This window comes from Lithobates pipiens, unplaced genomic scaffold (assembly GCF_037356315.1).
Source record: "Lithobates pipiens isolate NorthernLeopardFrog02 unplaced genomic scaffold, aLitPip1_a1.2 Scaffold_22, whole genome shotgun sequence".
NCBI lineage: Eukaryota > Metazoa > Chordata > Amphibia > Anura > Ranidae > Lithobates > Lithobates pipiens.
Window position 1 is genome coordinate 175,656,565 of NW_027507784.1, and position 21,981 is coordinate 175,678,545.

The following is a 21,981-nucleotide window of genomic DNA, read 5'->3' on the forward strand; positions in this document are numbered from 1 at the left end:
CGCCATATCCTGACCGCAGCGAGGTGTCTGGTTGCTCTCCACTGGAAAAAAACACACCCCCCTACCCCGGACGCATTATACGCCCGCATCAGAGATGTGGAGCTTATGGAGAAGATGACCGCCAGGATACGGGACCGGCTGGAAGCGCATGACGTAGTCTGGAACCCATGGAATCTTAAGGACGATCGACCCTGACAGGCAAGCGGAAGTTTTCGGATGACTACCCACCCCTACCCCCTCCCTTTCCTCTCTACCTTTCTTTCTATCCTTAGGTATCCCTTTCCTCTCTCTTTTTATCTATCTTCTTTCTTTTTCCCTTCTTCCTTTCTCTTATGCCTATCATTCTTCCAGACCCCCCCCCCCCTGAGGGGGGGTGTTTGTTTGGGTTAAAGTGTATTATAAGTGTCTTACATTATTCGTTGCCACACGTATCCTCGGATTGCAACTCTGGTTTGGCGGTTAAGTCTTGAGGATAGGTCTATTACTGGTTGGACTGTATCCCTGTTTTACATGTGTTGCAGAACATGCTGTCTGTGAATAGCTCTACCTGGCCTGGCTTGTACCTGCTCCAGGTGGCTGTATTACGTAGGCCAATATGCTTTTATGGTATGTTCTCCCCTGTAATTTTTCTGATCCCTTTCTTCCGCTCCCCCAATGCTGAACTGAAGTGTTTGACGTGTAATGTTTCACTTTAAAATAATAAAAAGTTATTTGACAAAAAAAAAATTATGTCTCACAATGTGAGAGGCCTTAACAGCCCCCACAAGCGTAGAACACTCTGGAAATCTGCTATCGACATGCACTGCGATATTCTTTGCATACAAGAAACTCACTTCCCCAGTGCTAATCCACCTAGATGCACGCATGGCAAATTCCCCCATATATTTACTGCTAATGATCTGAAGAAAAAGAATGGTGTATTAATAGCTGTGAAGGACACTGTCACCTTTTCTTTGTTGCAAGATTACGTTGACCCCCGTGGTCAGTATATTATATTGATTGCTGAAATTAATCACTCTATATATACGCTAGTAAATCTGTATGCTCCAAATGTCAGATCTGCACGCTTTGTCCGCAAAGTCGCGCATAAGGCGAAATCTATGCAAAAGGGTAGCCTAATCTTATGTGGTGATTTTAATATGGTACTGAATGCTGATCTTGATTCCTCCTCTGTAGCCCTCAGGCAGCGCCCCTGTCTAGACAGCTTTTGCCATGAAGAAAGACTCTTTGATCCTTGGCGCTGCACCAGGGCTACGGAGAGGGACTACACGTATTACTCTGCAATGCATAACAGTTACTCGAGGATTGATTATTTTCTCACGGACATGCATGTACTACAAAATGTGGTTAGATCGGATATCCACAACATCACCTGGTCAGACCATGCACCTGTAACAATGGAAGTTGTGGACTTTAATAAGACTGCTAGCAGGCCACTCTGGCGTAACAATACTTTCCTCCTGTCTCGCCCCATTATTAGGGACGAAATAGAAGCGAAGGCCAAAGAGTTCTTCCAACTAAATGATACTGGGGAGTCCTCCCCTGCAATGGTATGGTGCGCTCACAAGGCCTTTGTCCAAGGTGTCCTCATACAGATAGCTTTGAGAGAACGCAAAAACAAAACCCGCCGCATAACACAGCTCCAAAATAAAATTGCTGAATTGGAAAGTCTACATAAAAACCCGACTCTCACTTCCCCCACCCTACTCCAACAACTCACTCAATGTCGTGAAGATCTACGGCAAGAGATTAAAGCTGACCACGACTTATACTTTAAAAGACTGAAACTATCCTAGTATTCACAAAATAATAAGACTAGTAAGCTGCTGGCTTCTCAACTTAAAAAAAGACAGGCTAAAGCTAACCTACCGTTCATCAAGCACCACCATTCACAACAGACTTTTCACAACCCTAAAGACATAGCGAACGCCTTTAAAGATTACTACCATTCCTTGTATAACCTTGACCAGGACCCTGACACTCACCAACCCTCTGACACAGAAATTGATTGTTTCCTTGGTACTCTGAAGTTGCCAAAAATAGATACCCCCACACTGAATGCTTTAAACTCCCCCATCACTTGTGAGGAAGTGACCGCAGTAATCAAAACGCTGCCCATGCATAAATCCCCAGGAGCGGACGGCTTCTCGGCCGAATACTATAAAGCACTTACGACTATTTTGACCCCCAAACTAACGACTGTCTTCAATTCTGCTATATCCACAGGCTCCTTTCCCAAAGAAATGCTACAAGCTATCATAGTTACGACCCCAAAACCAGGCAAAGACAACTCCCTCCCCCAGAACTTTAGGCCAATCTCACTCCTGAACTCCGATTTAAAAATATATGCTAAAGTACTAGCAAATAGATTGATGAATGTTACCCCTACCCTATTGGGTTTAGATCAAGTGGGCTTTGTTAAAGGCAGACAAGCACCTGATGGAACAAGACGCATGATCAACCTCCTACGATACTCTGAAGTTAACAAACTCCCTAGCGTATTCCTAGCCTTAGACGCAGAAAAGGCCTTTGATAGGGTACACTGGCCATATCTATCTAAGACCCTTCAAAAATTCGGGTTATCGGGCCAAATTCACACAGCTATCATGTCCTTGTACTCTCATCCATCAGCAGTCTATAACTCGGGCCTTCTATCTGACCCCTTTAAGCTAACTAATGGCACAAGACAAGGGTGCCCACTGTCCCCCATAATCTTCTCGCTTGTCATAGAACCATTAGCAGAGAGTATCAGGAGCGCGGCAACTGTGAAAGGTATTCAGATAGGTGCAGAAACCCATAAAATAGGGCTATTTGCTGATGACGTCATTCTCACTGTCACAGACCCTATCACATCCCTTACTGAAATTCAAAAGTTGATAGGTATCTTTGGGAAAGTATCCTTTTATAAGGTTAATACTAATAAATGCTATGCACTGGGGTTGCACTTATCATCGGATACCCAAAACACACTAAAAAATATCTTCCAGTGTAACTGGAACCCTCCCTCGATTACATACTTAGGGGTACAGCTTTCCCCCTCAGCTTCTGACACATACCTTCACAACTACCCTCCCCTGTTGGAAAAACTAGCTGAAGAAATGAGCCACATAGCTAAATTACATCTCTCCTGGGTGGGAAGAATAGCGGCTTATCAAATGCAAGTATTGCCTAAACTACTATACTATTTCAGGAAGTTACCAATCCCTATACCCTGCAAGTTCTTTGCTCAACTAGCCAAACACTTAAACAAATTCATATGGGCAGGTAAAAAACCTAGACTAGCCTTAGCGAAACTCTACAAACCAAAGTACCTTGGTGGAATGGGTCTCCCTAACGCCCAGGCTTACTATCATGCAGCTATATTGGACCAAATGAAATACTGGTTCTCCTGTCAATCTGACAATAAATGGTCGAACATAGAACGTACTGTCACCCCTGGGCACGATCTCCCAGCTCTAGCTGTGGCGGCTAGCATTCACCACAAACCAATTATCCCCAACTACCCCACTATACAAGCCACGATTAAGGCATGGTCGAGTCTGACTCAAAGTAGAATCACTAACGTGCCGATGAGCAAACTACAAATTCCATTAGCAAGCTACCAATACCTCATACCCAATTTCTCAACACATCGCTGGAAACAATCAGGCAATCACTTCCTTGCGCCCCTTGACGAACAAAGAGACTTAGCTGACAGTTATAGGCTATACCAAATTAAGCACCATAACGTGTCCAATTCTACTAATCCTATAGAAATTCCGCAAGCACTGTGGGACTTCCTTCTAAACAAAAGCTCCAACTGCAGAAAGGGGATATCGCTTTTCTATAGACTAGCAAACCCTCTGTATCTGAACTCCAAACTGCCCTGCATGTTAAACTGGGAAAGGGAACTGAGGAAGGAATACTCATTCTCGCAATGGCATATGGCACTAAAATATAGTGGGAAATCCTCTGCCTGTATAGATCATTGGGACAATGCCCAGAAAATACTCCACCGATGGTATCTAACTCCGCTACGCATCCATAAAATGCATACAGACGCAACTCCTCTGTGCTGGAGGAACTGCCAGCACATGGGGAATCTTCTCCATACATTATGGAGTTGTGAAATGATCACCCCATATTGGAAAAAAGTAGAATCCCTGATCAGAGACATCACACAAGCTAAGTGTAATCTCGACCCAGGTTTGGCTCTCCTTAGCCTCTCGATAGAACAATTCCCCCCTTTGATGCGAAAAATAGTGATTAATGTCCTTTATGCTGCCAGAATTTCGCTGACAAGACATTGGAAGTCCCCCACACCCCCCTCTCTAGAGGAGGTAATTACCAGAGTAAAGAATATATACCTTATGGAAAAGCTGTTAGCATACAAAGTAGGAGCAACCCCGGGTTTCCATAAATACTGGGAGGCCTGGGATTCCTACAAATACGCCTCTCCACATTTGTGATTTGGATCATAGATGTTTATGCTGAATTATACCTTGAAACTAAGTTGCCAGAATTCGGAACACGCTACATCCAGCTGCAGTGTAAGTAGAGGTAACCTCACCCATCTTAGCCCAGGAGTAGTACCCAAAGAGAAAACTATATCTCTGTTGTATTGAAGTTTCTTATTTCCTGTTTTCCCTATGCCTTATGAACAAGTTTTGCTGTACTGAGTAATAAAACTAATGAGATGCGTACTTACTTGAGCCATCGCCCTTGACCCTCGGTAAGGTCAAAGGATACTAATTCTCGGTTAATCCTACTCCAGCGCTAAGCCTGCTCACAGTGTGTACCCGTATGGGGTGACAGGCTAGGCCTACTAGTAGGCCATTTGAGGTTTTCAACCTATAATAGTTCTAATAGGATACTACTGTTACTTTTTTTTTTTTTGTGAGTATGCGGACAACTGTCTTAATTGTGTACAATAATGCTACATCTTTCCATGTCTAATGTTTCATACTTGTATCATACAAAATCTAATAAAAATCTTTGGTTAAAAAAAATAATAGAAATGCACTTACAATGTAAAAACTTTTAGAAAGCCATAATAAAATGACACCATGTACTCACTCACTCCTATGTCACTTCTGGTCCACATGTGCTTCCACTCACGCCCTACGTGTTACATCACAATCATGTGACTTTATCAGGAGACTAATACATAAATTAAATATTTGGTTAGTAGCACAGCCTCTTTTTTCATTCATCAATAGCAAACACTACACAGTGGAATTGATTTACTAAAGGCAAAGTAAAATGTATTTGACCTTGCAAGGGAATTTTCCCTTAGTTGAGTGAATGTGTTAAAAATAGCTAATCATGTGCAAGGGGGGAAATTTTGATTTTTGCTTGCATGTGATTGGATGATGGAAGCCAGCAGAGCTTCACCTCATTCATTAAGATACTGTAAGTGTAAATTTAATTGCTAAAGAACAGCATATTTTCTTTTAGTAAACCAACCCCAGTGTTTGTGTATCCTGAACACTGACCACTTTTGCTATTCACCCTTTTTGCAGGTCTTCCTGCACTGACCACAAAGTGCCAAAGTGATCTCAACTCACCCACTTGTCCCTAGTTCTGTACATTTATTCTGCAAAATTCTACCCCGTATATGCTGTTTTGTACCATCTCTGCTCAACTCTGAACCATTCTGCATGCTGTGATGTACACTTCAAAATAGCCCCAAGTGCATTACTTTCCTCCAGATAGTTCCATTCTATAAAAAATGGCAACTGACCCATGGCACTCTTTTTGTATCTTTCGTTTGTGTATTTTTTTTGACAGCTCTCCAAACATACATGCATCATTTGATTTTTTGTCGATTAAGAATAAACTAAAGTTGAAGTTTATTCTGTGTCAGTGGAATCTATGCCGCCATGAGGTTTAACATTTCATTTAGGACACAGTGTGGTTTACTGTTCAAGTAGATACTGTATAATATCAGTAACTCTCTGAATATAAAGCTATCTTTCCTGGGGCTGAAACTAGGGATGGAGGGGGCCCCTTCATTTCAGAGGGGGAGGGGGGCAGGGGCCGCTGCCTCAGGTGCTGCATTGAGAGGGGTGCCACTGTCCCCATGCTCTAGGGGGTCCATAGGGCCTCCCTCTCACACCTGGGAAGGAGGGGCAGTGAAGATGGCATTTACTAGAACTGATTGACTGTATTTTCCTCATGCAGCAGGTGAAAGCCAGCTCCTCTCCCTTCCACTGGTATTCAACAGCTGCAGGAGGAATAAACAGCTAATCGGTTTTAGTAAATGCCACCCCTCCTGTCCAGGTTCCATTTTTTCTTTTCATTTACCAGCCCCTTCCTTTTCATTCATAATGGAGACATAGTAAACTGTATTTACTAAGCTTCAGTTTGTGAATGAACAGGAAGCCGCTCAGCACAGAACACCCCTACTAATCCACATGGAGGTGATACTTGAAATCACTTTATTCAATTCTGAACCTCTGTGGCAGATTAGAAGGGAAGCTGCTGCAACAAAAAAAAACAGCCCAGCGGGGCGGGTCCTTAATAAGCCACCCATGACTGTAGAGTCATGACTGCTAGTGTAACCTCTCTTGAATTAACCTGCACTAACAATCCCAACCCAAGTTTCACGTCCTTTGAAATGTTTACTTCTCCCTTTTTGGGATGGCTGAACCCATGTATCAAGACCTCATAGAAATATATGGGGTCATTCGCAGAAGCAGCTCCTTCTTTGCTGGAGGAGAATGAAACATTGCAACCTTGGGGATGGGGGTTGGGGATTCCTGGTACACCCCAAATGGCTTGTAAACCGTAAATAAGGGGAGCTTTTAAAACATTGGCTGTACCACCGTGTGCCTGTCAGCAAACATATAGTTACTAACACACCAAAATTCTCAAAGACAGCATTTTTAACAATCACATGAGCATTTTGTAATGTTCTGGTAATTGCTGATAACTACTGTATATGCATTAAATCTTTGCAGGGATGTGGCGCTAGTACAGAGGTAAAGAAGAAGTTGGGATGGGAGATATCAGCGCAGGTTATTTCATATGTGAGGTGTGAATTAGAGAAGTTTGCATTAGGCTGTCATGAAATATGCTAGCTGAATCTTTCTATTATGTTACGGAATGAAAAATGGAACTCCATGTCAGGTGGACTACGGATCCCAGTTGCCTCTTGGGGAGGCTTCTGTTTTTAAAGCATAGAATGAGCATCTTTCAAATCTAGGATTTATTTATTTCCCAGCTGGTAATGAGTATTCATCCACAATTTCACAATCATTGTATATTACACATTTAAAATTATATAAATATTAATTTAAAAGAACTGTAAAAAGTAAGATTATTAAATGTTGCTCTTATCTGGCTATCACATTTTTCTTTGCAGAAAAAGATCTTTTTGGGGCCGAACCATTTGATCCATTTTGCTGTGCAGTGGGAGATTTCCCTCCTGATATTCAGTCAAAACTTGATGAGATGCAGGTAAGTCTTTAAATGTTTATTTATGAATTAAATGTCTTTAGGAATTTTATAATTTTAGGTTTTATCTGTAATTCAGGACTGAACAATCATTTAGAAATATATTTGCATGGCTCTGTAATTAAAACATGTACACACCAGCTCTATTGAATGGGAGTGCCAGGTGGTAGGATTCTGGTTCAGTCACCCATGCTTGTGGATTTACAGATCTTGCCAATTATTCCTGCAGGTAATCAGTACAATTGTTTAGTTTTAGCTGAAGTTACTTTTAAAATTCTTAGATATCTTATGCCCTGTACACAAGGTCCGATCAGATTATGTTGTCAGAAAATCCGATCGTGTGTGGGCTCTATCGGACTTTTTCCGTCAGAAATTCTGACTGAAAAAGTTTGAGAGCTGGATCTAAAATTTTCCGACAACAAAATCCGATCAGATTTTTTCCGATCGTTTGTAGAGAATTTCTGACAGACAAAGTGCCATGCATGCTCAGAATAAATTACGAGGCGAAAGCTATTGGCCACTAGCCTCTACGCCAGGGATCTCAAACTGGTGGCCCTCCAGCTGTTGCGAAACTACAAGTCCCATCATGCCTCTGCCTGTAGGAGTCATGCTTGTAACTGTCAACCTTGCAATACCTCATGGGACTTGTAGTTTTGTAACAGCTGGAGGGCCACCAGTTTGAGACCCCTGCTCTACGCAGTCCCGTCGTATGCAACGAACATCACCACCGACAACTTTGTCCGACCGTGTGTATGCAAAACAAGTTTCGGCCAAAATCCGACAGATTTTGTGGTCGAAATGTCCGACCGTGTGTACAGGGCATTAAACATTAGAAGTAAGGCAATAGACTGATGTAATTGGTGTAATCTCAGGTCATCATTCGTCTGCTTAATCACCTCTTCTTTGACTGTATTTTACAACAATCAGATAAATATTCTTTGGAAAGAAACAGTCATGCAATCACAGCACACATTTGGGTTTACTAACGAAAGGAATAGAGGCTGCTTACCTAGTAAAGTGGATATTCACTGCTAGTGTATGTTCACTTTGCAAAGTAACTGTCAGTAAATAAGGTGCACCTGTGGTCAGAATATCTGACCATGTGAAAGGGAAATAAAAAAATTGTTTTTTTTTGCTACCACTTGATTGAGCATTTAGAAATAACATATCTCTACATATCCACTAACATTCATTTTGCGATGTGAATATTAAATCTATTACATGAACGGGCATCTATTCCTTTAGTAAATCAAGCCTACCCTGTATATGTAAAGAAAAAAATAATTACTGCTCTATCAAAAATAGATAAATTATGGATATGTGCAAAAAAGCAGCAACTTTTCATGAGATACACACATTAACAAACGCCTTTCAAAATAGTAAGTTAAGCTAATTATCTTAAAATATGAATTAAATCAATAAGAAATAACAAAAAATAAAGTCCATCCAATGTAGTGACCTCAGTGTGGCAATAACTAATATTACACCCAAGAAAACCTGATGTGAGAAAAAAAAGGATGACTTCCACCACTAGATTTACTGCAGCTTACCAACTTCCTATGATCTCCTATTATGGGACATCACAAGCGCTTTTGGCTCAATACCCAGCCAGGGCCTTTAATGGACACAGCAACAGTCACAGCCAAAATGTCTTCATAAGCTTCCATCACTCATATAAGCTCAATGACACAGGATCCCCATGAAGGAATAAAAAGCTTCCATAGTGTAAAATCTTAGGATGTTTTAATAATAAAAAAGGTGTAATGCACTTACAATTATGTAGATAAAATAGAGCATAGAAAACAAGCCGACGGGCTCAAAATTGCAGCCCGTCAATCCGGGATCTGCGCGAACGCGGTGACATTGGTACGTTGCTCCTGCCTCCGCGTTTCATCACACGACAATGACGTTGTCCAGGGCACCAGTGAAAGGCTTAAGAATGACCCTACAATCAAAGTAATACTTTGAATCTGATGCTGCCTATGATCTTCAAAGGACTCATCTATTCATTACTTCCTCTCCTTCCACCACTGTGATAGAAAGCATAGGGCTCTAACATGTAAATAGATCACACTGTTTACATTTGAGATCACTGTGATTGGTTTTCACAGAAATGAGCACAGAGCCACTCTGATGGTTGCGTGCCTTTTGCCTCTGCTTTCCACAGAGTGAAGTTTTAAAAAATCTACTTAAAATAACTGCTTACCTTCTGATTGTTATACTATAACAGCCCGAAGTTGACTGGTTAAAGCATTGCAAAATATGTGGATTCTATATAAGTCCTGGGGATCATAAATATTTGTGTATTTTATGTGTAGGAAACAGGTGCATTGAAAAAAATGCAATAAGTATGAATTCTTTATTTCCAGATATCTAATAAATAATTTCCTTTGTTGTCACTGATTAAAACCTGTCTTAATTATTATGTCTCTGTGGTTTCTCCTTGTGCTTTCATGGAACTATAGCGACAAAGATGGTTAGTATTGTACATTTTGTTTTACAGAAAACCTAGATTAACATGCTTTTTGGCACATATCATTTTCGCTTTTGATGCTGTGATTTTTTTTTTTTTAATTAATGCAGCTGGGGTGTTCATATTTTTCTAAGATAATTTATGACTTATTTTACATATTTTTTTATCATGATACCTCTGCTCCACCTGATTGGGCAACAAGTAGAAGCATATCATTGTATATATTTATAAATCTTTTTTTGTAGTATTATATTGTATTATTGGGATCTGCAACTTGGTTACAATTTGTTTCTTTATATAACACTTAGAGGTTGATTTACTAAACCTGGTGACTGCAAAATATGGTGCAACTGTGCATGGTAGCATAGCCATGGCAGCTTCTAACTTTAACTTGTTCAATTAAGTTATGACAAAAAAAAACCTAGGAGCTGACTATTCAGAGCTGCACCAGATTTTGCACTCTCTAATTTTAGTAAATCAATCCCACAGACTTCAAAAGTTTCTAATGGTTGATCTAGTAAAGTACATTTTAAATCAAAATCTCATTCTGTGGGTCAATTTGTTAAAACTTAAAAAAACACCTGCTACTGATGGGGACATGCGGTCCATTTCCATCTGATCCATGAGACAGATGGCAAATCGGATCACCATCCCTCTGTTTTTTGCAAGCAGGATTGGATCATATGGCAGCGGGTGTCAGTATGTGTCCACTGACATCCGACACTCCATAGGGATCCTGATCGGACAGCCCGTGTGAAAGGGCCCTAGAATAAAGTACATATTTAAAGCTTTTTGCACCTTTATGCATTCCAAATGTGTTTAACCTCCCTGGCGGTACGATTATTTTGGATTTTAGGTGCTAAAAGCGGTACCATTATTTTGCATGAAAATTTGGCGTTTTATATTGTAGTCCTGCAATTCTTAGGAATAACTCTCTTAAATCTGTCCAAACCAGAGTCTAGCAGACATCCCAGGCATGATAAAGTTTGAAAAATTAAATCATAAATTATAATATAATAAATAATTATAAATAATTGTACCAAATAATAATATAACAATAATAAAAATTATTCAATAATGTAATCAAATCAAAAACACTGAAATTTGCTCAGTTGCAGAATTGTCACTGTCATTACTTTTCAGTATTTGATGACGGATCTCCCCACAAATCGCTATCGCTCAATTCTGCGAGTGATTCTAATTTATTATCGCTGTTTTCTAGCTGGTCTAAAATAATTTTTGATGTACAGTGACAGTTTTGGTTGCTATGGGCAATCTCCAGTTTCCAGGCATAAACAACAGTTTTTATTATATAAAACTGCATGCAGGACACTGGGCAGACCACTAGGGACAACGGGGATGTGAAATATTTACATACAGCAATGTAATCTGTAAGATTACATTATACTGTATGTTTACTGTTTATTTCACTTTTTGAATTTGGCGCCGATCTCCGTGCCCGTGCGTCGCAACGCTCGCAGGGCACGGAGATCGGCGATGTAAGGCATCGAGCGAGACACGGCTCGCTCGTACAGCGGGGAGACAACGCTGGATCCGAGGGAGAAGGTAAGTAAACCTCCTCCTGGATCCAGCGATGCAGTCCCGAGTCTGACTCGGGGATACCGCTCTTGGTATAAAAAATCCACCCCGAGTCAGACTCGGGAATACCGTCAGGGGGGTTAATGCTCCCCTGGGATTGGCAACTCAAAGCAAGCCCCATTCATCTTCATAAATTAATAATTAAACAATAAATGAAACACAATGCTAGGTGGAGAACTACTCTTTTGCTAGCGGAGGAGCCCGGTTTTCTCCTTCCTTGTTGTCGCCGTCCAGGGGTCTTCTTCCGACTTCGGGGGTCTTCTTCCGACTTCTCCGTGCTCTTTGGTTCTTCTGCCAGGCTCCTCCGCTATCTTCTTCCAGCTCTTTTAATAGCGTTGGCTCGGTCTTCTCATTCGCCGCCGCCACTTCTTCTTCTTCTTCTTCTTCCTTCTTCTGCTTCCTCCTTCTCTTATTCTCTTCTTCTGATGTTGAAACAACGCTGTCTCCAGCTGTAACGCCAGGGATGCGTTGTGCGGCGACTTATATAGGCATAAGGGGCAGGGTCACCAGATGATGTCACATGGTGACCCCCGCCCGTATGTGTCACATTCCCGGGTGATGCTGGGGCATGCAGCCTGGTATGGTTGGGGGGGGCGTTCGCTTACCCCCACCCCCTTTCCCGACTGGCCAGGCTGCATGCTCGGATAAGGGTCTGGTATGGACTTTGGGGGGACCCCCACTCCATTTTTTGGCATAGGGGTTACCCTTAAATCCCATACCAGGCGACGAGGCTCGCAAAGTGTCAATCTCGCCAATGGAAGCAGCGACATTGACTTCCTTCGCTAGTCCCATCATACCTGAAGTCACATTCAAAATGAACAGACTTTAGTCCATGTGCGGGTAAATCTGTTCATTTGGAATTTCCGACGGACCTGCACCTAGTCTACTGGAAAAGTCCATTTGTGTGTGGGCAAGTCCACTCGTTCGAAAAGTCCAGCGGACCTCTGCTGGAAAGTCCGGCCGGATAGTCTGATCGTGTGTACGCAGCATCACAAGTATCTGGGGACTGGAGCAAGAACACTGAGGTGTTCTATAGGAGGGGCTAAAGCCGCCTCTACTTTTTGAGGAGACGGAAGTCCTTTAACATCTGCCAGACAATGCTGAAGCTCTTTTATGAATCTGTGGTGGCCAGCGTTCTCCTGTATGCAATGGCATGCTGGGGAAGCAGACTTAGGGTGTCCGACCCCAACAGACACAGTAAACCGCAAGGCCAGTGATGTTGTTGGATTGGAATTGGAGTCTTTAACAACAGTGCTGGAAAGGAGAATGTTGTTCAAGGTATGTTCAATCTTGGACAACTCCTCCCACTCACTTCACAATATGCTGGTCAGTCTGAAGAGTAACATCAGTGACAGATTGTTACAACCACGATGCACCACAGAGCAACACAGGAAATCATTTTTACCTGTGGCCATCAAGTTATATAATTCTTCTCTGTGAGGGCTGGAGGTGAAGATTTTATTCTGATTTATGATCAGGATGGTATGTTGTTTTTTAGTATGTTGGTATTATGTTAATTTTTATTTGGGGTAATGTTAGAGAAAGTGGTGTATTTGCAGTTAGTAGTTAGATTTTTTGTTAATTTAATCTGTGTTATTTATTCTATGTTGTATTTTAATTGCATGGAAGGTTTAATTTGTAGTGCAGTTTTAATTTGTTGTATTTGGTGCTAATGGCTGTTATTGGTAATTCTGTTGTCTTTGTATCTTGTTCTGTTCATTGTTGTGATCTTGTGTTGTCTTTGTTAAGTGTGTTTGTGTCGCAACAATTTCCCAATTTCCCTTTGGGATTAATAAAGTATTCTGTAAGCATTGAGGGAAGCCTTTAGCTACAGCTAACAGTAATGCAAGACAAACCTTCACTTGGATTGTGCCTTGGATTACTAATGCAAACGCCTGTAGCAACTCTGCAAATACAAGTGCTACTCACTTCAAATAAATTTCTTGATGAGATTAGTCTTTTTTTTTTAAGAATATTTTTTTTTTGAGTTTTACAACATTCTGAGCATATAGATACCTCCCAACCTTTGAACTTCAGAATGCTTGAGGAAGGAAGTAACCTTGCATAGCATGCCACAGCAAATGAGGGTGTGGTCAAACTGTTGGCAATGGGAGGTGCTTAAGGGGCATCATTAAACTAAATTTGAGCTTCCTTGTACCTATAAAATATGCTTTTACCAAGGTTCCAAAAGCAAGAGTCTCATGGATACATACAAACCCCAGTACATTCATTTAAATAAAAGGATAAAAGCGTACAGGGTTTTGGAGTGCATTACGTAAAGAGTGCAGGGTTCTGGAGTGAGCTGCATACAGAGTGCAGGGTTCTGGGATGAGCTACGTACAAAGTGCAGGGTTCTGGGATGAGCTTCCTACAGAGTGCAGGGTTCTGGGATGAGCTTCCTACAGGGTGCAGGGTTCTGGGATGAGCTACATACAGGGTGCAGGGTTCTGGGATGAGCTACATACAAGGTGAAGGGCTCTGGGATGAGCTATGTACGTGGTGTAGGGTTCTGGGATGAGCTATATGCAGGGTTCTGGGACAGAGATCATATAGTGTACATACACTGATAGTGTAGAGATCATATATACACTGTACAAACACACAATAACCTCAGAACCCGAACCCTTACAATGCTCCTCTCCTGCCCTAATCTTTAGCCCCCCACCCTCCTCAAAGCTTCACCATTGTACCAATGGTTACCTTTCTGGCTCATTGAAATAAAATGATAAAAGGGTGCAGGGATTTGGAGAGCATTACGTACAGAGTGCAGGGTTCTGGGATGAGCTACGTACAGAGTGCCGGGTTCTAGCATGAGCTACATACAGAGTGCAGGATTCTGGCATGAGCTGCGTACAGATTGCAGGGTCCTGGGGTGAGCTGCGTACAGAGTGCGGGTTTTGGGATGAGCTGCGTACATAGTGCGGGTTTTGGGATGCGCTGCATGCAAAGTGCAAGGTTTTGGGATGAGCTGCATACAGAATGCAGAGGTTTTGGGATGAGCTACGTATAGGGTGCAGGGTTCTGGGATGAGCTATATACAGGGTGCAGGGTTCTGGGATGAGCTATGTACAGGGTGCAGGCTTCTGGGATGAGCTATGTACAGGGTGCAGGCTTCTGGGATGAGCTATATATAGGGTGCAGGGTTCTGGAATGAGCTATATACAGGGTGCAGGGTTCTGGGATGAGCTATATACAGGGTGCAGGGTGCAGGGTTGTAGCACAGAGATCACATATAAACTGTACATACACTGATAGGACAGAGATCATATATACACTGTACATACACTGATGCTGTAGAGATCAAATATACACTGTACATACACAGCAATAACCTCAGCAACCTCCCCTCCGCCCCTCAACTCCTCTCCTCTGCCCTAATCTTTAGCCCCCCCACCATTCCCAAACCATCACCATAATACCTATGGTTACCTTTCTGGCTTATTGTCAGCTCCAGAACTTCCCCGACCAGGTAGGAGAAAGGGTATCACGCTGCTACAGCTCACCACGTGCTTCCTTCCCTTCTCCTGCCATTGAACATGCTACACTCTTCCCGCACTTGTCCACTAATCAGAGCAGGCAGGCTGTTGCAGGATCCGGGAGAATTCTTACTTGCACTTTCTAACACAGAAGCCAGGCTTCTGTGTTTTAAAGTGAAAGCGCTGAGCTGTGAGCACACATCTAACCATGGCTGAAAACAATGATGCGGGACATAACTTCTTCACAGTGGGACCTCGGGACAAAGGTGCAGATGTAGGAATGTCCCGCCCAATCTGGGACTGTTGGGAGGTATGCATACATTATAGTGAGTTTACATATATGAGGCAACAATGAAATTACTTCTTAAGTACAACATGCACGGAACCTAGTCTCATTCTAAAGAGGAATCATGGTAAATAAATTGTTCAAAATAAGAATAACACAGCAAAGCCTTTTATACTGTATTTCTTTAATGTAAGTATATACATTGAGATAAATACATTTTTAATAAGAACAGACACATCTGTAGACAACTCGATGAAATATGTCTTACTTCTAACAATGTAACAGTACAATACTATAGGGTTGATTTACTAAAGGAAAATATACTATGCACTGAAAGTGCACTTTCGCTAAGAGCTTAATAAATGAAGTAAAGCTTCATTTTGAAAAGAATACTTAGTCACATGCAAGGAAAATAAAAAAAAAACAGCATTTTTGCTTGTACATGATTGGATGTTTAAAAAATCAGCAGAGCTTCCCCTCATTTTAGAGCTTCCCATCAGATCTAGAGCAAATGCACTTGCAGTGCACAATATATTTGCCTTTAGTAAATCTACCTCACAGTTTGTAGGATGTTTTGTTCTTAAGTTCAAATAGCAGAATATTCAGTTGTTTAGACTGGACTAAGCCCCTGTACACACGGTCGGAGATTTCCACAACCAAATCCGTCGTATTTTGTCCGTCGGATCTTGTCCGAAACTGTTGCATACACAGTCGGACAAAGTTGGCGAAAAATCCGATCTTTCATAACGTGATGACGTAATTTCGTTACGATGGGACTACATTCAGGCTAGTAGCCAATAGCTTTGATGTAGGAATTTGATCTGAGCATGCGTGGCACTTGGTCCGATCAAAATTCTCTACACATGATCGGAGTATGTCCGATCGGCCCAGTTGGTCGGGAAATTATTCCAACATGTTGGAAAATTGGGTCAGACGGATATTCCGACGGAATCATACCGTCGGATTACCACACACAGTCGGATTATCCAAAGACACGGTCCGATAGGACACATTCCGACGGATTCTCCGACCGTGTGTACAAGGGCTAAAAGTCTGTTTAATTCTGTGAAAATACACTGCTATTTTCAGCTCTGCTTTTGAAAACACTAGTTGCCCAGTTATTATTTCTATGCAAAGGCTCCAACACTCTCCTACAGGTCAGGAGTAATTACTTTTCTTTAACCACTTATGGACCGCCCACCACATATATACTGTAGCAGGGTTGGCCCTATTGCCATATGTCATTTCATGCAGGAGACACTGCGGGCATGTCCAGAGGCTGCAGTATGGGGGATCCAATGCGTGGGTCCGGCAGCTGCGATGTTCGCCGGCCACCTACGATTGCTCCTCAGAGAGGCAGAACAGGGATCTGCCTTTGTAAACAAAGCAGATCCCCTTCTGACAGGAGAATACAGAGAGATCATCTGTTCCTAGTGATCAGGAACAGCGACCTCTCTGTACTCCCAGTTATTCCACTCCCCCCACAGTTAGAAACACCTCCTTAGGACACACTTAACCCTTTTATCGCCCTCTTGTGTTAACCCCCATTTTTAGCTCTGATCAATGTAATAATGTCATTCGTCCCAAAAAAGTGTCAAAAGTGACCGATCTGTCTGCCTCAATGTCGCAGTCCCAATCGCTGATCACCACCATTAGTAGTAAAAATAATAATAATAATAATGCCATAAATATATCCATCAATAGACATCAATTTTATTTGGGTACAGCATTGCACGCCTGTGCAATTGTCAGTTAAAGTAACGCAGTGCTGTATCGCAAAAAATGGCCTGGTCATTAAGGGGGTAAATCCTTATGGTCCTCACGTGGTTAACTTCTCTACCTGAATCATTGTTCAGAATGTGCTGAGACCAGTGACAGGCAGAAGATTAACATTTTAGAACGAGATCAGCAGTGTGTGCTACATACTGTAGGAGTTGCATGAGCTGCCTGGAGCCTTCAGTTGCATTCAGGCCTTCTGATTACAGTTGATGGAATGGATGAAGCTGATATATCACAGGCTGTTTTTATATAATGTGAGTTGTTAAATGAATCTAATTAGAACTGTTCACTATGTTCTATGTTACTAATATGGCCAGATTTTAAAGAATATTCATAGAAATGGTGATGAGTACTTTTTAGTAGCTCTTTCTGCCTTTGCAGAAATGTAACAGATTTCCAGCATTTCATTAATATAACATAGATAGGGTTTCTGTGCCTTTTATCATGCATCATGAGAAACATGCCAAGAAATATATTTATTCAGTACAATCATGTTTTTCGTATGTGCTGTCTCAGAAATGGGAATCATCACACTGCAAATATTTTCCCAGAGTTGTCAAACTTCCTCAAAGTGGAATTTCACCCTCTTAATCAACTTAGAATTTTTCTGATCCTTATGCTGCTAGCATTAGTAAATAGATAGGAAAGTATATCATATGTACTTGTTTTAACATTTTTTTACACTGGTTTCCTGAGCTAAGGGCAGATGCATTCAAAGAAGTACAGTAAATGCTACATGAATCATCTGCCCTTATTCAAGATGGCCACAGCTAGAAATACTAGGGATTGTTTTTTAAAGTGATTTTTCAGCAAAATAAAGCATTGAGAAATTGATGGATGAGGGAGTTTGCTTTTAATGTTAAAGATTCATTGATAAAAAAACAAAAAAATATCTATGCTAGACTACACACAACTAGTAATTATGTGCAAAGCAGCCACTGTACAATTGTAATACAAATTGTGGAACTCTAAAGCAATGACAAACAATATTAAATCAAATGTAAATCCATAACAGTCCATATGTGATTAAATCTTCTCACTTGCGTCCTTGATCAAGCATAAATGTGCAGATACAATTACCTCTTGAATTGTTATAATAAATAAAAAGCCACATGGTGCATACAACCAAACCTGAAAGGAATTCCACCATAAAACCCCTGAAGCAATGGCATCTTACCAGATGAGATGGACCATAATGTTATAAATGGTTAAACGCAGTGGCAGCCAGTCCGTAAGGGGCGCCCCCCACTGCACTATGTGGGGCGCTGGACTAATAGGTTTCTATTATGTCCATAGTTTTTGTACAAGTACATGATTGTGATTTTAGCCAATAGCGAATCAATATTCCCAAACCTGGTGTAACACGGAAGCTGTGGAGGGGAGCTGTGTCAAGGGAGCTGTGACTGTGGTAAGTGCGGAGCCGATGATGTTTACATTCATCCTTTGAATAACCTTTATCCTTATTCAAATGCATAGTGTGAGCTTCACTTGTAATGAAGAAAGTATTGTAGCAGGTACTGTACATCAGGAAGGGGTTGTAGTAATAATATGAAAAGGCTGGCTCTAGCCTTAATCAAACAGTCTGGCTTCGTAATCTAGGTACCAATACCCTTACAGTAACGTAAATTATACACGTAATTGCAATTGAACTGAAGGTGGACACTATACCTACTTGTCTATACCACATACCTATGCACAGACTATGCCACTCACTATATAAATGCACACTAGGATTGACATATTATATGCATACATGTAGTTATAGATTTAATGTTTTCAGAAATGGAGATTAGCAAGGATCTGAATTTACTGCAGCATAGTCAGATAAGAATAACATGTTGGGGGTAGGGGTGGTTAATGATCAAATGTAAACAGATAATAGATCTGGCAGACAACCATTGAGCCAAATTGAATTTGCATTTCTTACATTATACATGAGTTTGTATTAGATGTTCTGAGATATTATAGGAAAGCGTAATTTAGAAACGATAGCCCAAATTCCAGATTAAAAGTGACCTTATATAATATAATATAATATAATATAATATATAATTCTGCTTGAATTAATTTGAGTCTTGTAGTCCTGGGCCATAATGCTTGTAGCAGAGTGTACATATGTGTCTGTCTCTGCCTGGAGGGGTGTGTTTGCACCCACCAAAAAATGTATAGCACCAACTGCCACAGGTCAAACAGGTTTTGGTTATATATTCTCCCAATGGCTCCCAGTGCACGGACAAGCATCACACCTCTGCCTGTGAAGATAAACACCAAAGAAAAAAAATATACACCCATGGTGAAAGTATGTTAAAAACGTAATCCTTTTATTTAACAAAAAAGATAAAATAGTAACATGGTACAATCACACTCAATGATAAACTGAGCCACCTCAGACAAAGGCAGTAGCAGGCTGATGGTTTAGTGAACAAAAAATCTGTCTTGGACCATTCTAACCCATTCCCTGACGGCCTAGTTTCAGGCAAAACATGTAGGTCGCAGCTTGTACATGACAACATCACACACTATTGCCAGTTGTAGCCGTCATTTTGTTTGCTAAAGGCCGCAATTTCAGAGTACATTACAATAGTACACAATGAAAGGCATGTAACAAAGCCTTTCATTGTGTACAACTGTCATGTGATCTGCTGTGATTGGCCACGGCAGTGATCTGGGGTACACAGCAGGTGACAGATTGCACTGGAGCACAGCCATATCCTGGGAGGACGTCATATGACACTCCAAACGCAGGTCACAAACACAGCACATTTGCGTGAAATGAATGGAGTCAAATCACACTGCGCTGAACAGCATGTGAATTGCACATGAGAGCAGAGCCTCCTGGGTGGAGCCCTGAGCTATGTCCAAGCCTTCATTATAAGGGCTCTGTGCATTTGAACGCACACCTTGCTTTTCTTAAACAAGTTCTGGACACCAGGCTGGAGATTTCTTCCCCCCCAAAGCACTTTGAAATGTCCAAACTATGGGACCCAATCCAGGAATCCAGAGAAAGCTGTAAAGACAGCTTTCTCCACTCACAAGCATTACTCCAGAGTCTTGAACTCCGCATTCACAGCTTTCTCCACTTATAAACATTACTCCAGACTCTCTAACTCTGCATTCTTACTTTACGCTTTTTACAACTGTTTACACAGTGGCAGGGCCTCGCACTGTCACTATATTTATATAATGTATATCTAGTTTGTAGATAAATTGTATTTCATACTCTTTTCTAAAATTATTGCTTCACCCACGCCTTTTACAAACTGATTTCTAAAGAGATAGGAGGATCTGCTCTGCCTTCATTATAACCAATTAGTGCAATTACAATGTTCTAGTAGGTGTCTGCATTCCATTAAAAGGAGAGTCTTATGGTGGTTCTTATCAAAAATTAAACTCCAGTTGCAGAGTAATTTGCAGCCATTCTGCCTGCCCCTCCTCTCTTCTTATCCGATCACAGAAGGCTTTGTATTATGTGAACCAATTTACAATATACAAAGTAATAAAGGTGTAAAAAAATACTGAGCTGTGAAAAGATGTGTTCTACCCAGCTGCCAACACTACTGAAGACTACACAGTAACATGCAAAAATTAAAACAAAAAAGTGTGGCGCTTAGGTGGCAACAAACCACATGAACCAGTAAGGCACTAATTGAAGCAAAGAAAAAAAAATACATACACTTCAAAAAAAGAAAATATGTGTAAATTCCGTTATATATCCAGAGATCTTACTCCCAGGTGGAAGAGTGCATGAACCTCATGCACACAAAAGGTTAAAGTAAATAATATTAATTTAACATATACAGTCCATCAAGTGAACGTCTAACAGTCCTTGAAATGTGTAATATCAATCACAATTCCAAACCTGAGGGGACGTAAAAAAAGGTGAAATTCAACTTCTGATGTGTAGAATAATACCACCACCACCGTGATAAAGAAGGGGAGAGGAGGCTTACCAAATGACGTGGACTCAGAGGAAGGCTTGCACCTCTCGAGTCATATGGGCCTGTAGGTTAGCAAACCAGATAATCATACATCTAGTGTGTAATCTCCCGCAAGTCTTCAGGTCATGAAATCATCTGTATCGATCCTCCTATAGTGCTCATCCCACGAAAATAGAGGGCTCAGGTATCAAAGACCATGGAAGTAGAAAACTAGCATAGCGTGATACCGTTTTAACATCCAATTTATTAAAAAATAATAATAAAATTACACTCACATTTGGTTCAATCGTAATAACATAGTCAGAAAGTAGCGATGTCTGTAAGGGGGTCCAACCGACGCGTTTCAACTAAACAGTTGTCCTCAACTACAAAGTAAATGAACAGCAGAGGGGAGGGCAGGCAAATCATTTGCTGTGCAGGAGAGCTCATCTTTCCCATCAGATCGCTTGGAGTGTAGCAATAGCTGTAAAAAATGTAAATCATGAATAATAGAGATAAATCCACAAGGTGGCTTACACATCCCTGGACTTAATCTCTTTTAAACCAGCATATTTTTAAAATTGCTTTGATTTCTGGAGTTCCATTTTAAATAGCACTGAATTACTAAATGACTTTGGAACAGTGATATATGTTTCCATAACAGCAAATTAATTAATACAGGTTGGACACTTCCTTGGCCCCAGCCTATGACTAGACAGCAACAACACCAATAGGGTCTTCTCTCTCTTCTCTCAGCCTGTTCCTTGGCACAGGTGCATAAAGCATAGCCTGATTGGCTTTGAGTGCCGACAGTCCTTTTCATAGTCTGTACAAGGGATTGCAAGACGCTCTCACAGATTCTTACATTTGTTTCATTTAAAAAAATATTTTATGATTTTATGAATAGTAACTGCATTGAATAATGTTTCTGTCTGTCTGAAATTCAGCTTTAACTTAAATATCATATGGTTAAATACATGTTTATGTTATTTCAACCTCAACTTCCCCCATTTG

The 21,981-nt window shown here is 41.1% G+C and overlaps 1 protein-coding gene across 6 annotated transcripts in view; it reads left to right on the forward strand.

Moving 5' to 3' along the window:
* GULP1 (GULP PTB domain containing engulfment adaptor 1) overlaps nucleotides 1–21,981 on the forward strand; it is a 1,104,299-nt gene that overhangs the window by 1,072,085 nt on the left and 10,233 nt on the right. For all 6 annotated transcript variants that reach the window (XM_077448663.1, XM_077448664.1, XM_077448666.1 and 3 more), the window contains one exon: nucleotides 7,346–7,440. In XM_077448663.1, the coding sequence (XP_077304789.1) occupies nucleotides 7,346–7,440 (95 nt within the window). The remainder of the gene's footprint in view (nucleotides 1–7,345; nucleotides 7,441–21,981) is intronic.